Below are 16707 nucleotides of genomic sequence, written 5' to 3' on the forward strand. Positions count from 1 at the left end.
CAGTGGAAGAGCCGTGGTTTAGACTTGACACTCCCTGATTTGTTCTCGTGATAGTTTTTCCACGTGGCAACAGTCATTGGCTTACAGTGAGAGATCTCACTTGACAGAGTGCCCTGTGTGAGAAAACACCTTACCTCAGTTGTTACCAGGATGTTTTATTGTCATGCTGATATCAGCTTTAACCGACACAATAAAGTCTCTTTCTTATTGCAGAGAACACTATCTTATCACACCCAGAGCCAAGAAGGTTTCTCCTGTATTAAACTGTGTTGTTCATATACACATACATATCAGGCCCTGAACTTTATATATCTTTTGGCAGCAACAAGTTGTGGAATGCAAAAAGTCTAATGTGTCAGTGGCTGATTCCACTTTCCTTTATCCCTGCAATACAAAAATATAGAGGTATAAAAGGACATCTTAACCATACATGAAAAATTTTCCCTAACACCATCCATTTCATGTAATAAAGCATGAAAAGCCACTAAAAGCTTGAAAACTGGAATCATGTCAATAAAAGGCAAAGAGACAGTGCTAGAACATGTTTAAAACTGTTGAAAATTAACATTAAACAATAGGTATAGAAAATAATCTGCACAGAACACACCTATATTTCTTTGCTCTAAGCTGTCTGTAACATTAATTTTATGTATTTTGCTAAAGTCAAGTCAGTTGTATTTGTACAGGCTAAAGCCATGTGTAAGTGTTTAAATGGCTTCACAGGTAATGTTTAAAAAATAAGGTCACTAACATATAAAACAGAAACTATATGTCTGTGTTTGTACGTGTGTGTGTGTATTTTAGTTAATCAATGGCAATGAGCAATCTGTGTTGCAATATCTGCGTCTGAATGTGCAGCAATTTGTGTTTAAAAAAAGGTTTTGAGGTCAAGGTAGCTGGTGCAACCCAATTTATTTAAAAAAAATATATAATTAGCATACTATAATATTTACCCAACAGCATATGTTTCAAAGTATTTTGGATGGAATTATATTATAAAAATGATAAATTACTCTTTCTGGACTTTAAAGTGGGCTAATTGCCTGTTGACAGCTCCCTTCTGATAGTTAACATGTTCCCTAACAGCACTCATTGAATTACTTTGAACTAAAATTATTTTAAAATAATAATAAGAAACCCCCCAACTTATTTTCATTGATGATAATATGAATTAGTACATAGTACATTTGCTTTTGTTTAGTATGTCATTCATTATGTAAATTTTTGCAAAAATATTTTTTAATTTTATCATAAATAAATGATCAAAATATTGCATTCAGAGCAGAAAATGATTCAGAACTGAGAAGGCTGACAGAAAAAGTTCTATTTGCCAAATAAGACCTAAACCAATTAAGTGCAGTGCCACCAATACCCACTATTTCATTTAATCGAGATATTAGAATATTGTGGTCTACTGTGTCAAAGGCAGCAGTTAGGTCAAGCAAGGCCAGAACAACATGGTTACCAGAATCACATGCCCTTGTTCACGTACAATACTTAAGTTAACTTTTTACCAGTCCAGCCCTGAAGATAACGTAACCTACAAGCTTGGCACGCCCACTTGTTTAGTTCACAGCTAAAACAAGGCAAGTTTGTCACTTTTAAACAGCTGTGTGTTTTGTCCACGTGGCATTTAAACCAATTTGCAGCCCCAGGACAAAGACGAAAACCACACAGAACACTGAACCGTTTATTAATAGAGTGAAAATGATCAACTGGACAGCGGCTCTGCTCACTGGTGTTGCCTGTTTTGGGGGATACCTGATTGTGCTGGTGAAAAAGATCAACAGCCACCGAAAGGCAGAAGAAAAGATCAAGAGAGCCAGAAACAGGAGAGATGAGAGCCTGCAGCGGGCAGAGCAGGCGGTGCTCCGGTACAAAGAGTCGGTGAGAGTTCAGAGCTTTAGGTTTTTTTCTACTTTCTATTTAGAAAGAAATCTCAGCTAATGATGTGCTTTTAGTTTAACCTGGCAGAGGATTAGTCACTAAATACTAACATACTGGCACTTTTTGAGGTCTCCATGCTTAGCATGAAAATTAAAGGTATGAGTGTGCAGACCGTTTAAGTGCAGTGAACTCACTGTTGTGTTTGAGAAAGTGTGTGAAAATGTGGAAAATTGGGCAAAGAAAGAATCCTGAATCTGTACATGGATGTGTTTCCGTCTCTTTGTTGCAGCCTTTAAAAGAAATAATAATAACATAATGATTCTGTGGGTCTGTGTCTTCTAGCATCCGACAACTGACTCTGCTCTGATCCTGACGCTCTCCCTGTCTGAGCTGACACAGCAGCTGAACAAAGGTTTACTGAGCCCCGAGGATGTGCTTTACTCTTACATGGAAAAGGTTCAATATCCAGCATGACACAAAGGTTCACCAAATTGTTCATAATAGATGAAATACACCAAAAGCTAATTTTTACAAGTAATGATTAAAATTACTCAGCCTTATTTCAATGTTATTTATTTTTGACATTAGTCCTACTTATAAATCACTGCTTTTTAGTTCTTATTACACAGAATTGTGTCTTATTACAGTTAAAGTTTAGACACACTGGGTCATAATATTCATATAAGCAACACAGACTCATGTGTCACACAATACTTGTGTTTCCAACAAGAGTTTAATATTTTACAAAGATGATGTAATGATGATGATGATGTTTCCTTTCCAACAGACTCTGGCTGTAAACAAAAAGCTGAACTGCTGCACTGAAGTTTTGCTGGAGAGTTTGGACCAGCTGAAAACTGTTGGCTCCAACAAGGATGGTCTCTTGTACGGAGTTCCAGTTAGCATCAAGGAAAATCTTGCATTTAAGGTATTACAAAGGTTATGCAATGCAAATTTTAGTTACAGTTAAAGGATTTCCCATCAGAGCATTATAGCTCAGGTATTTGATGTAACATTATCATCTTCTGCTTTTTCCAACACAAGAATCATGACTGTTCTTGTGGTGTGATCATAAACCTGGACCAGCCTGCTGAGAAGGACAGTGTGCTTGTTCAAGTCCTGAAGAAACAAGGAGCTATTCCCTTTGTGAGAACCAACTTGCCTCAAGCCCTTTTAAAGTACATCTTTTACCAGTTAATCACATAAAAATCTACAGCACATTTAAAACTGTGTTCATGTATTAAGTTGCCTTTGTCCATTCCAAGTGTGAATAATATGAAAAGACTCATTAACTGTCTGTTCACAGCTATGACTGCAGTAATCCTATCTACGGGCAGACTGTGAACCCTCATAACCCCCAGAAGACCTCTGGAGGTTCATCTGGTGGGGAGGGGGCTCTCATCGGGGGAGGGGGCTCCCTGCTTGGTATAGGCACTGATATAGGTGGCAGTATCCGTATTCCTGCATCCTTCTGTGGAATCTGTGGTTTCAAACCAACTGCAGGTCGACTCAGGTGGGTTTTATGTTAGTTTAGAGTCAGTTTCCTGGAAAATTATTGCACATTGAGTAAAACTTTTATCTGATTTAAACTGTTATCTCTGTTAACACCTTTGGGAAATGATTAGTTTACAGGGGCTTCGTCCAGTTTATCGAGGGCAAAAGTCAGGTAAGAAACATACCTACTTTACATATAAAGTAAATGCAGTTACATAACCACTGTGTAGCAATATTTCACCAACACAAACTGTCTCAAATATTTGAGTCACTGCTTTATATTTTGTATGAAACTAGTGCCGTCATCTCCTGGACCCATGGCAAGAGATGTGGACAGCCTGGCTCTGTGCATGCAGGCACTTCTTTGTGACCACATGTTTTCTTTGGACCCCACTGTTCCACCATTACCTTTTAACATGGAGGTGTGTCCTGTACTGTGGGATTCATGAAATCTGCTAATGATTATTTTTTGGTTAAAAACTACAAATTAAGCCAGTACATAGTTGTCCTAATGCTTCACTTTATATTACTCTTACCTCACCTGTATTAATGTCCTGAGATACAGAATTAACTTTACAGGCTGTAATCTTAACCTTTGCAAACTGATTGTATTTAATTGACTCAGGAAATAAAAATGATTGACCCTTAGATATACAGAAGCTCCAGACCTCTAAGGATTGGTTATTTGGAAAACGATGGCTACACGCAACCATCTCCAAGCATGGCCCGAGGCGTCAGAGAGGTCAAAGCTCTGTTAGAGCAAGCAGGACACACAGTAAGACACACACACACACACACACACACACACACATACACACACTATGATCACTGTCAAGCCAAGTATGTGATATGAGTCATAGGTCATTAATCCTGTCATTTGTGCCTTTAGCTCGTCCCTTACTGTCCACTGAAGATGGATCAAATTATCCCTGAACTATTGATAAAGGGTTTATTTGCAGATGGAGCTACCACCCTGCTACAAAAACTGTGAGTTGTTCCATTAAATAACTCAGTTAGTACCATTTGTCTTCTAAACTTAAATCATCTAACATTTAGAGATTTTGTTCCTTTTTAGTGCTAACCACTAAACATCACCATGCTGCCATTGTCTTCATGACAAACATGGGGTTGTGGTTCCTTTTGAAACCATTACAGTAATTTTCAGTTCAGTGTCTCTGAACAGACTGTTTTCTTGTGTGCCAATGATCTCTTTCATTTTAGGAAAGGGGGACCTGTGGACCCTTGTCTGGAGCCTCAGGTTTTTCCTTACGGCTTTCCCAAGTGGTTGAAGAAAACCATTTCATTCTTGCTCAAACCCGTGGTGAGTCCTCTAATTCTGTGACAGAAACATATAAATTTAGACATTGGTTTGAAAATTAATTTTACACCTTAGTTTGTCTTATTCTTTTGGCAGTTTCCTCGTGTTTCTGCTAACTTTGGTGCTCTTTGTGGAGTTGGGTGAGAAAGTATTCTTGCAATTGTTCATTTGTGCTTGAATCTCAGTTTCTTTGTTACATTTCCATGTGCTAGGAATTATATCCAAACATTCTGCTTCATTTTTAGATCTGTTCCAGAGCTGTGGAAGCAACATGCTGCTGTTGAGGTACTGCCAGCTGATGATGCATGGTCACGTATGAAAGCCTGAAGATGAAATTGAGATTTGCTGTGTTTTCTTTAGGACTACATTCATGAGACAATAGCACATTGGAGGAGCTGCAAAATTGATGTGCTGCTGTGCCCTGTGATTGGACCAGCCTACAACTTCTTATACTGTGGCAAAACTACAAGTATGGCAAACTGTGTATGACAGACAACTTAGTTTCTGTATTTATCATTTTTTTTCTAAATATTTAATCTCAGAACTTTAAATATGTTTAAAGTGTGAACACATTTTTAAAGGCTAAGAATGGTGTTTATGTTTCTTTATCTATAATTCATTTTTGTTTTCTACACTTTCAGCTGCTGTCAGTTACACGATACTCTACAATCTCCTTACCTTTCCTGCGGGTGTAGTCACTGTTTCCACAGTGACCGCAAAGGATGAGGAGGAACTCAAGCACTATAAGGGCTGTTATCAGGACATGTGGGACAAACTCTTCAAAGAGGTAGGCAACATGTACCAGTTCAATTCAATTCAATTCAATTCAATTCAATTCAATTCAATTTTATTTATATAGCGCCAAATCACAACAAAACTCGCCTCAAGGCGCTTTATATTGTACAGTAGATCGCACAATAATAAATACAGAGAAAAATGATTCGATGCAGAGAGGTCTGTTAACACATAGTGAGTGAGAAAGGTGACTGGAAAGGAAAAACTCAATGCATCATGGGAATCCCCGGCAGCCTACGTCTATTGCAGCATAACTAAGGGAGGATTCAGGGTCACCTGGTCCAGCCCTAACTATATGCTTTAGCAAAAAGGAAAGTTTTAAGCCTAATCTTGAAAGTAGAGATAGTGTCTGTCTCCTGAATCCAAACTGGAAGCTGATTCTACAGAAGAGGGGCCTGAAAACTGAAGGCTCTGCCTCCCATTCTACTTTTAAATACTTTAGGAACAACAAGTAGGCCTGCAGGGTGAGAGCGAAGTGCTCTAATAGGGTGATATGGTACTACAAGGTCATTAAGATATGATGGGGCCTGATTATTTAAGACTTTGTATGTGAGGAGCAGGATTTTGAATTCAATTCTGGATTTAACAGGAAGCCAATGAAGGGAAGCCAAAACAGGAGAAATATGCTCTCTCTTTCTAGTCCCTGTCAGGACTCTTGCTGCAGCATTTTGGATTAGCTGAAGGCTTTTCAGCGAGTTTTTAGGACTTCCTGATAATAGTGAATTACAGTAGTCCAGCCTGGAAGTAATAAATGCATGAACTAGTTTTTCAGCGTCACTCTGAGACAGGATATTTCTAATTTTAGAGATGTTGCGCAAATGGAAGAAAGCAGTCTTACATATTTGTTTAATATGTGCATTGAAGGACATGTCCTGGTCAAAAATGACTCCAAGGTTCCTCACAGCATTACTGGAGGCCAAGGTAATGCCATCCAGAGTAAGAATCTGGTTAGATACCATATTTCTAAGATTTTCAGGGCCGAGTACAATAACCTCAGTTTGATCTGAATTAAGAAGCAGAAAGTTGTCTTCTATGTCTTCTAATGATGCTGCCTATGGGAAGCATGTATAATGTAAACAGAATTGGTCCTAGCACTGAACCCTGTGGAACACCATAATTGACCTTAGTGTGTGAAGAGGACTCTCCATTTACTTGAACAAATTGGAGTCTATTAGATAGATATGATACAAACCACTGCAGTGCAGTACCTGTAATACCTACAGCATGTTCTAATCGCTCTAATAGGATATTATGATCAACAGTATCGAATGCAGCACTGAGGTCTAGCAGGACAAGCACAGAGATGAGTCCACTGTCAGAGGCCATAAGAAGATCATTTGTAACCTTCACTAAAGCTGTTTCTGTGCTGTGATGAGCTCTGAAACCTGACTGAAACTCTTCAAATAAGCCATTCCTCTGCAGATGATCTGTTAGCTGTTTGACAACTACTCTTTCAAGGATGTTTGATATGAAAGGAAGGTTGGAGATTGGCCTATAATTAGCTAAGACTGCTGGGTCTAGAGATGCTTTTTAAGTAAAGGTTTAACTACAGCCACCTTGAAGGCCTGTGGTACATAGCCGATTATTAGAGATAGGTTGATCATATTTAAGATCGAAGAATTAATTAATGGCAGGACTTCTTTGAGCAGTTTTGTAGGAATGGGGTCTAAAAGACACGTTGATGGTTTGGAGGAATTAATTATTGAAGTTAACTCAGAAAGATCAATTGGAGAAAAAGAGTCTAACTTAACATTGATGGTACTAAAAGTAGCTGTAGATAATATTACATCTGTGGGATGATTATTGGTAATTTTTTCTCTAATGATAAAAATTTTATTTGTGAAGAAGTTCATGAAGTCATTACTAGTTAATGTTAAAGGGATTGTTGGCTCAGTAGAGCTCTGACTGTTTGTCAGCCTGGCTACAGTGCTGAAGAGAAACCTGGGGTTGTTCTTATTTTCTTCAATCAGTGACGAATAGTAAGATGTTCTGGCTTTGCGGAGGGCTTTCTTATAAAGCAGCAAACTATTTCTCCAGGCTAAATGATGATCCTCTAAATTTGTGACACGCCATTTCCTCTCCAGCTTACGAGTTATCTGCTTTAGGCTACGTGTTTGAGAATTATACCACGGAGTCAGGTACTTCGGATTTGAGGCCTTAGTTTTCACAGGAGCTACAGTATCCAGAGTCGTACGTAGTGAGGAGGTAAAATTATTAACAAGATAATCGACCTCTGTTGGAGTAGCGTTCAGATAGCTGCTCTGCTCTATGTTGGTACAGGGCATTGAAGATGATAACAGTGGGTGGATTATATTCTTAAACTTAGTTACAGCACTTTCAGAAAGACATCTACTGTGATGAAGTCTACTCTCCACTGCTGTGTAATCAATTATTGTAAATGTAAATGTTATCAGGAAATGATCAGACAGCAGAGGGTTTTCAGGAAACACTGTGAAATGTTCAGTTTCTATGCCATATGTTAAAACAAGATCTAGAGTGTGATTAAAGTGGTGGGTGGGTTCTTTTACACTTTGAGAGAAGCCAATTGAGTCTAATAACAGATTAAATGCCATGTTGAGGCTGTCATTTTTAGCATCTACATGAATGTTAAAATCACCCACAATAATTATTTTATCTGAGCTGAGCACTAAATCAGATAAAAAGTCTGAGAAATCAGAGAGAAACTCTGTGTAAGGCCCAGGTGGACGATAGATGATAACAAGTAAGACTGGTTTCTGAGTTTTACAGCTGGGGTGGACAAGTCTAAGCATCAGGCTTTCAAATGAATTAAAAGTCTGTCTTGGTCTTTCGTTAATTAATAGGCTGGTGTGAAAAATTGCTGCCACACCGCCCCTCGGCCTGTGCTTCGAGGTTTCTGGTAGTTAGAATGACTCGGGGGTGTTGATTCATTTAGACTAACATAATCATCCTGCTGCAACCAGGTTTCTGTAAGGCAGAGTAAATCGATTTGTTGATCAATTATTAAGTCATGTACTAACAGAGACTTGGAGGAGAGAGACCTAATATTTAATAATCCACATTTCACTGTTTTACTCTTTGGTTCAGATGTGGATACTGTATTGTTCTTTCTTTGTGATTTTTTATGTTTAAGTTGTTTATTGCTGGTGTTTAGTTTGTTTTTTGTCTGTTTGGGAGCTGACACAGTCTCAATGGAGACCAGTGAGGCAAGAGTGATTGAATACATAGGGGCAGATTTAGTAACACGCTGTGTCAGGCCAAACTGGGTTTTTAGCATGAAAAAAGAATAAAATAGATTTTTGTAAAGAGAGTGCAGTAAGAAGACTGTGGTTAAGAGGTAGAAACGCCGAGCCTTTTGCAACTGTGCATGTCTGGAAGTGAAACTTTTGTCCACTGGTCAGTTTATTTGTAATACCAAACCAAGATGTGATTAAAAACATACATATTACCAAGAAGGGATGGGAATAGCATACGAAAGATATTACAGTTATGCAAATTAATTGTGTACTGTTTGGTCAAATGTTTGTACATTTTGGGGTCATTACTCAAAAAAAGTATTAATTAAACATATTACACAGAACACTTCTTAAATGTAATGCAGTAAATTACTTAATTACTCCCAGGTGAAACCAATTCATTACACAATTCGTTACATTACTTTTGCATTTTTCCGTGAAATGACCTGAAACACATTGTCTCACGAGCACCATTTAACAATATGAACCTGGTGCTACAGTCCCACACACCAACACTAATGAGGACACATGAAATCTTTGTCTTTGTATTTAGTTATGAGCAGTACAGACTTTACTGGCTTAACTAGAAGTACAGACACCTGGGTTAGAAACAAAAATACTAGAGTAAAGTTGAAGTACTGAAGCAATTAATTACTCAAGTAAAAGTGAAAAAGTACAGTCTCTGAAATTTTCTCAAAGAATGTAAGTAGCTCCTTAAAGACAATTCTACTAACAATTTTTGTACTAAGTTAACTGAACCTTGTGCCATATTAATATAATAATAAAATATTAGCACATAATACAAAAATCATTCAAATTTAAATTGTAATTCCAATGAATGTACTTAGCTTCAATCTGTTATGTAGGACTGTGATGAAGGTCTTCTTCATTCCTTAACCATGTAAACATAGACAAGTGATTTTAATACTTATATTAAAAGAAGGGCACAAAGAAGGGTTTTGCTGATACAGTTTAATGTCTGCCTAGTAAAAGAAATTTCAATTAGTATGAAAAGTTTGGTTAAGCTGGTGGAAAACATCACTTTAACACTTACCTGACGTCTAACCTAATGGGTAGGAGAGGCTAAGTTAATATCGTGATGAAAAGATTGTCCCACCTGTGTTTTCTCTTGATGGTGTGCCAGCCAAAGGAGCCCACAGGCATCTGGAGTGGCCTCAATAAATGAGTTAATAAATTATTAATAAATTAGTTTATTATAGATTGTAGTCAATAGGCCAAGCAGGAAATATTTTATGTAATAATTGTAATTATGGTAATTATGTCTACTGTATTCATTTAATGTTCATAAAGGTTATTAGATAAGATGTGTGTGTAGTTTCGTTTATTATGTAACCCCAGATAATGGCATGGCTTCAGGGCCAGTTGGCAGCAGTTTATAAAGGGCTGCCAGTTAACATCAGAGGCTGTTGCTGCAACCATGTCCCACCACTGGGCTACATTGTTTTATTTTGTGTTATGCAAAATAAAACAATGCAAAGCAAACGTAGCCTATGTTTGACCCGATGGGGTACAGTGTTGCTGTTGAGGGGTTGCTGCTGCTCCTCTTGCTGATAGTGCTGGAGGGCAGGGCCGTGTTGATCTGAGACTGTAGACATTAAAATGTCCATAGGAGAGATTAAACAAGTGTTATGAGATAATAATCAAATGCAAAGATTTGTGACAGTGCTTGTAACCATAAGGCAACACATTAAAAAAACTGAGGGAAATAAACTAGGCTCTGCCTGTGGCTCACTCTTTGCCTCTCTTCCTCCTTCCATCTCCTCATCTCATCTATCACTCTCCACTTGCTGTCCACCTGAGAACAAGGCACAATTTACTATTGCATTAATCCATTATGTAAATATCCACACTCAACAGCTCTTGCACCTAATCCATAATAAAGTAATGGCAGAAAATGTTATAGAACTAAAACATTGCAGGTGTGTTTATTATTGTCTTTATACTGGAATACCTCTGCAATGCAACAACTGGTACATGTGTTCATGTTACCTGTGCTCCTTTTAATCCAGCTGGTGAGGGATCCACTGCCTTTAGCAGCCTCACACAGCTCATCTTGTCACTGTTTCGTCCTTCTCTCCTTACAAGGCATGTCTGGACAATGTTATAATTATGAGTAATGATCTAAAAAAAAAAAATCTATACACATAAAACATGCACACACACATACAGTGGCATTTTATACCCTTTCCAGAATACTGTATATACTATGGCCACAAGTTTGCATCATGGTGTTGATCCAGAATCCTTCCATTATTATTAATTCCTTGTGCTATAATAATAAAGTAATGAGAATTAAAAAATAAAGTAATAAATGTGAAATAATGTATTTATGATGATTCAAATGGTTTGACTATCCACTCTGTGCAGGCAGAAAGCTTATTAAATGTTTAAACTGTAGAGATACAATCATTTTACTGCTGTAAAATCAGCATTTTTGTCATATTTGAACTATAAATCTAATATAATCTGTTTCTTAATGTATTTTCTCTAAAACACAGTGTGTTTCTTTTACATATCTTAATCCATAATTATGTGGATATGCATATTAGATAGTTTTCAGTGAAATATAAGCCCTCCAGAAAGGAAGGGAAAAACCATGTTACTTACTTTAAAACGAAATATGTTCCCTAAAACAGTAGACGGACCTACAGACCCATGACAGCCTTACTCAGTTAACTAGTGGCTAATTACTAGCACCTACAGTATAGCTGTTCGTCTGTCTGCTGCACTGCAGTTTCAATAATTTTCCAAAATATGAAGAATGTCCAATAATGGCTGCAACTTCTCTGATGTGCTCAGTTTGTTCTTCAGCCAGCTGAATGTTTACTTCATGTCATTCCCCACATTCCCTGTGTCTTTCAACTGCTTGTATCCAAATTTCTTTAGTATCAGATATATATTGTGGTTTCTTTAGTTGCACTAAGAAACCATAATGTGATATCAAAAAGAATCTCAGCTCATAGATATTATTATTGCATTTTTTTTAAAAATAAAATGCCATTTTGTTTTGTCATTTTGAATGTTATTACAAATATGATCATTACGCCGAACCTTCTCTTCAGCTGTATTATTTTTGTGTTCAGGCAGTGGCCGGTGGCGAGGGTCTACCTGTTGCGGTCCAGTGTGTTGCTCTGCCGTGGCAGGATGAGCTCTGCCTGCGCTTCATGAAGGAAGTGGAACAACTGGTCAAAGAAAGCAAGAAGTAAAGCTGCTTTCTTTCTCAGTCTCACAGGAGAGGCTGCAGACTTCAGAGGAGACATGTTAACTTGAGCACATTCTGTAATAATGAGCTAATCAAGTCATAAATGGTGGAGAATTCTTAATCTAGACACTTTTTTTGGCTGTTTGCTAAAGGTTAATTGAAAGTTGGTACAATTATACATTGTACCAACTTGTGTGTTGTTCTTATTGTCTTTTCTGTTGTCTTGCTATCAGCTTCCATTTCATGCAATAAAGCATAAAAAGGCAATAAAAGCTTGAACGAGAACTGGAATCATGTCAACATTAGGCAAAGAGACAGTGCTAGCACATGTGTAAACATGTTGAAAATTATCTTTAAATGATAGGTCTGAAAAGTAATCTGCACACAATACACCCATATTTCTTTGCTCTAAGCTGTCTACATAAAATTAACTTTATGTATTTTTCTAAAGTCAAGTCAGTTTTATTGTTACAAGCAAAAGTCACATATAAACATTTAAAAGGCTTCACGGGCAATTTTTTAAAAGAATAAGGTCACCAGCATATCAAAACAGAGATAAACTCTATGTGTGTTTGTATGTGTGTGTGTATTTTAGTTAATCAGTGGCAATGAGCTGTCTGTGTTGCAATTTCTGTGTCCTGAATGAGCAGCAAGATACTGATATTATTCTTCTGAAAATAGGTTTTGAGGTCAAGATAGCTGGTGCTACCCAGTTTTTTTTTGGGGGGGGGGTGTTTTTTGTTTTAATATAATTAACACACTATGATATTTACCCCACAGTATATGTTTCAACAAAGTATTTTATATGAAATTACGTTAAAGAAAAACAAATGACTCTTTCTGGACTTTAAAGTGCACTGATTGCCTGTTGGCAGCTCCCTTCTGAGAGGTAACGTTCCCTAACAGCACTCACTGAATTACTTTGAAACTAAAAATGTTTTAATAATCATAGAGAAAAACCAACAACTTATTTTAACAGATGATGATGTTCAATTTCTTCCTCATGAGCAGTTACTCTTTGGGTTCTGTTTTATACAGAAGAGACAGAGACAGGAGACATGAGTTGCGTTCGGGCTGCAGGCTCTTCCTTGTCTGAGGTATGGGAGCGTTGCCTATCGTACTCACAGCTATTTCCTCCTTGTGGTGATGCCACGCAATTACACCTTCATAACTAACTGAAAAGTGCAATACCACAGTGACCATATGCTTGTAGGTGTCACATAAGTCAGAAGTTAGTACATCGTACATTTGCTTTTGTTTGTACCACTTTTGTTATCAGAAGTGATCAAGTTATTGAGTTGGTTCAGGACCGGCACCAGACAACATCTCAGCGGTCATCAAGAAGGCCCAACAGCGGCTGCACTTCCTGAGAGTCCTCAGGAAGTACAAGCTGAACTCCAACCTGCTGCTGACCTTCTACCGCTCGTCCATTGAGAGCCTGCTAACCTACTGCATCACGGTATGGTACAGCAGCTGCACCAAGGCGGATAGAGTGAGGCTTCAGAGTGTGGTCAAGACAGCACAAAAGATCATCGGCTGCCCTCTCCCCTCCCTGATGGACATTTAGAATAGAATTCAACTTTATTGTCATTGCACATGCACAGGTACAGGGCAACGAAATGCAGTTTGCATCCATCCAGAAGTGCTTTAGCCGTGATATAGATATATTACAATATATATTAGCAATAATATAGATATGTAAGTATATTACAGAAATGGGTCTATTATGGTATGTTATAATGTACACGGTATGAAGTATGTTATGAATATGCTATAACTATAAGTATGTACAGGCTATGAGCAGGATATAAATATGAAAAAACTATACAGAAATATGAGATTTACAGTTATACAGAAATGTGAACTATGCAAGTTATAAACAGTTGTAGGATTAAAAATGATTGTATGTACAGAATGATTATTTACACAGAACTATACAGTAGTGCAGTTAAGATAAGTGAGATATGTGGATCATTTCTACAGAGGCTATATAAAGTGCTGGTGGTTGTGAGTGGTGGTTCAGTCCATGTTATTATTGTGTGTATGAGGGTACAGTTGTCCATTGTGTGTGTGTGTGTGTGTGTGTAGGTGGTTGTGGGTGTGTGTATGTTCAGTCCATGAGTTTAATGTGGGTCAGATGTCAGGAGGCAGAGTTCAGGAGTCTGACAGCTGTGGGGAAGAAGCTGTTCCGGTACCTGGTGGTCTTAGTCCGGAGGCTCCTGTAGCGCCTCCCAGAGGGCAGGAGGGTGAAGAGTCCATGTGATGGGTGACTGGGGTCTTTGATGATTTTCCCAGCCCTTTTCAGACACCGCTTCCTGTAGATGTCCTTTATGGCAGGAAGTGGTGCTCCGGCGATGCGCTATGCAGTTGTCACGACCCTCTGCAACGCCTTCCGGTCCGAGGCAGAGCAGTTCCCGTACCAGACTGTTATACAGTTGGTCAGGATGTTCTCGATGGTGCAGCGATAGAAGATTTATTCCTCCCGCTGCCTCAGCAGAGCAGCAAACATCATCAAGGACAGCTCCCACCCTGGTTTCAACATGTTGTTACGGGTATCAAATATTGAGGGAGAGTACAAAACCAGAATAGTCCAGAAGGGTTGGGTCAAAACAATGATTTTATTGGAACACACGCGTGGGGAGATAATTACTGGATATCATCAGCATGGATCTCCACCCAAAATACACTTCAGATTGCTTTTATAATATCAGGGTATTATGACGCCCCCTCATGCGTTTACAAGCACATAATTTGCATCTTAAGAACATTATTTGCCTCTTTTACAGACAATGATCAATTTTAAGAGATAAATGCAGACACAAGAGTTCCTCTTTCTGGCATCTTCTTCCAAATAAGGCGATGGTCTCAGGCCTCTGGGTCCCCATGGGCTGGTCCTCTCCTTCTTGTCACCTGTTGTCAAGTAGACTCTAGTGCAACATGTTTGCTGAATGCATTCAGGCCTCTACTCAGATCTGTTTCTAGGTTATATGTGGTATATATGTGTTTTGTAAGCATGTGTGCGATCTTTCTTCAGCTCCCAGCCTCTTATCCAATGGATCGTCCGGACCTAACGCCGAACGAAGCTTTTGACCTTTAATTACCTGGGGGAGCTTCAACTCTTTTATGAGCACAGAACTGCAATGTGTGTATAGAGATATGACAATATAAAAATGGTTATAACTGCACCTGTAATAAAGGTTAATATGGTGTCAGTGTGTTAAATGTCTCCCTGCCGTCTTAAAGCTATATGTGATATTATTAATGCGATGCTAATGCTATGAGATATATTGTAGCAGTAAAACAATTTCTTTAATTCCACAATGTTCAGCCTGCTTCCCTCAGGGAAGCGCTACAGGTGCATCAGCACAAAGACCCACAGACTCAAACACAGTTTCTTCCCCAAAGCCATAACCACCCTGAACTCACACATGCACCGATAACACAGCCCCCCCCCCCCAATTTTTTCTATAATTTCCTCTATGGACCACCACTGTGCAATAACAATCCTATGTGTAATAACCCAACTGTATATACACAACACTATTTATTACATATTACTTTTTTAAAAAACCGGCTTGTATATTTGTACATTTTATATATATATATATATATATATATATATATATATATAATATATATATATATATATATATATATATGTATATATATATATGTATCTTTTTCCCTCTGTTAATACTGTCCATATGTCTATAGTGCTGCAAAACTGTACCCCCCCCCCAGCATGTTGCACTGAGTAGGTGATGCTCTGTATCTCATTGTACAACTGTATAGTGACAATAAAGGCATTCTATTATATATACCTTGCAAATCTCATTATTTTAAAAAATTAGGAGCGAAGGTGTCATCTGTGAGAGCAATGGACCTCTGCTTCCTCTGCTCCATCACTTCTTTTTCCCTACCAAGTAAAATAGTAACATACTCGGATGTGTCAGTTCACAATCAGCTAATCTGGTTTAAATTCAAAAATCACAAAAATATATTTCGATAATTGCTCTCAACTGGACCCACTGTCCACCCTGCACATTTCTCTTGATTGTCTAATAACCTTGAAAGACAATATTTGACGACATATGTCAGTCTTAACAGCACAGAATGAAGATTACATCGATAAGTTCAGACACAAGGAGCTATTCAATGTGCAATGGGTATGGTGAAGTGAAAATTTTACCTTTGAAAAATCAGCTTTGCCAATATCTTTGGATGCTGTCCTACTTCAAATTTCCCATGATCAGAGAGCATGTTAATGCCACTGTTGGATTTGGTTGCGTTTCTACTCAGAGGTCGGTCCATGATAGAAACAATAACCAAACACAGTAATGCAAATAAATAAATACATTTTATATTGATCTTCTCAGTAATGTAATTTACAATACAAAGTTATGTGACGCTTAAACTTAATCTGAGGCTTTGTTTTATTTTAAAGTTATTAATATTTTAAATTGTGTAGCAAATGAATATCTAATTTTAATTTGATAACATTTAACACATTATTAAATTACAGCAGCTACGGTAGTGGCAATATATTTCTATATTGTTTAGCAGAACAATGTCCAGTGTGTTTGCTGATACAATTTGTTGCATTTGAAAAACAAGCAAACTTTGGACTGATTTAACTGCATTACAACAAGTTTTTAATTATTATTTTGTTTATTGATTAAGTTTTGTTGTACTAGAAATCTCTAAAGTCCAACAATTATAACAATTAAATGGGATTTAGCGGCATTTAATTTGTATGTAACAAAATTAAAAATGTT

At 37.8% G+C, this 16707-nt stretch overlaps 1 protein-coding gene across 2 annotated transcripts; it reads left to right on the top strand.

The window, feature by feature from the left end:
- Window positions 1-1571: 1571 nt before the first annotated feature.
- Window positions 1572-12217, top strand: LOC109196923 (fatty-acid amide hydrolase 1). 2 transcript variants are annotated; one of them, XM_019351492.2, is made up of 15 exons: window positions 1572-1887; window positions 2230-2343; window positions 2675-2815; window positions 2932-3065; window positions 3194-3400; window positions 3513-3553; window positions 3679-3803; window positions 4031-4156; window positions 4271-4368; window positions 4603-4702; window positions 4796-4839; window positions 4945-4984; window positions 5060-5168; window positions 5341-5486; window positions 11814-12217. In XM_019351492.2, exons 1-15 carry the CDS (start codon window positions 1708-1710, stop codon window positions 11934-11936), a joined length of 1728 nt encoding a protein of 575 aa, XP_019207037.1. In that variant the 5' UTR covers window positions 1572-1707; the 3' UTR covers window positions 11937-12217. The 2 variants fall into 2 exon arrangements, with proteins under 2 accessions (XP_019207037.1, XP_019207038.1); XM_019351493.2 differs by having other exon boundaries at window positions 1749-1887; window positions 2230-2368.
- Window positions 12218-16707: the final 4490 nt, after the last annotated feature.

The sequence above is a fragment of the Oreochromis niloticus genome, linkage group LG23 (assembly GCF_001858045.2).
Source record: "Oreochromis niloticus isolate F11D_XX linkage group LG23, O_niloticus_UMD_NMBU, whole genome shotgun sequence".
In the NCBI taxonomy this organism is placed as follows: Eukaryota; Metazoa; Chordata; class Actinopteri; order Cichliformes; family Cichlidae; genus Oreochromis; species Oreochromis niloticus.

What these genes read in the sequence shown, in the direction of transcription:
- LOC109196923 (XM_019351492.2), top strand. Translation starts at nt 1,708, where the DNA reads ATGATCAACTGGACAGCGGCTCTGCTCACTGGTGTTGCCTGTTTTGGG. An exon ending in TTGCCTCAAGCCCTTTTAAA is followed by an intron (nt 3,066 to 3,193) that starts GTACATCTTTTA and finishes GTCTGTTCACAG; the next exon opens with CTATGACTGCAGTAATCCTA. An exon ending in CATTCTTGCTCAAACCCGTG is followed by an intron (nt 4,703 to 4,795) that starts GTGAGTCCTCTA and finishes TTCTTTTGGCAG; the next exon opens with TTTCCTCGTGTTTCTGCTAA.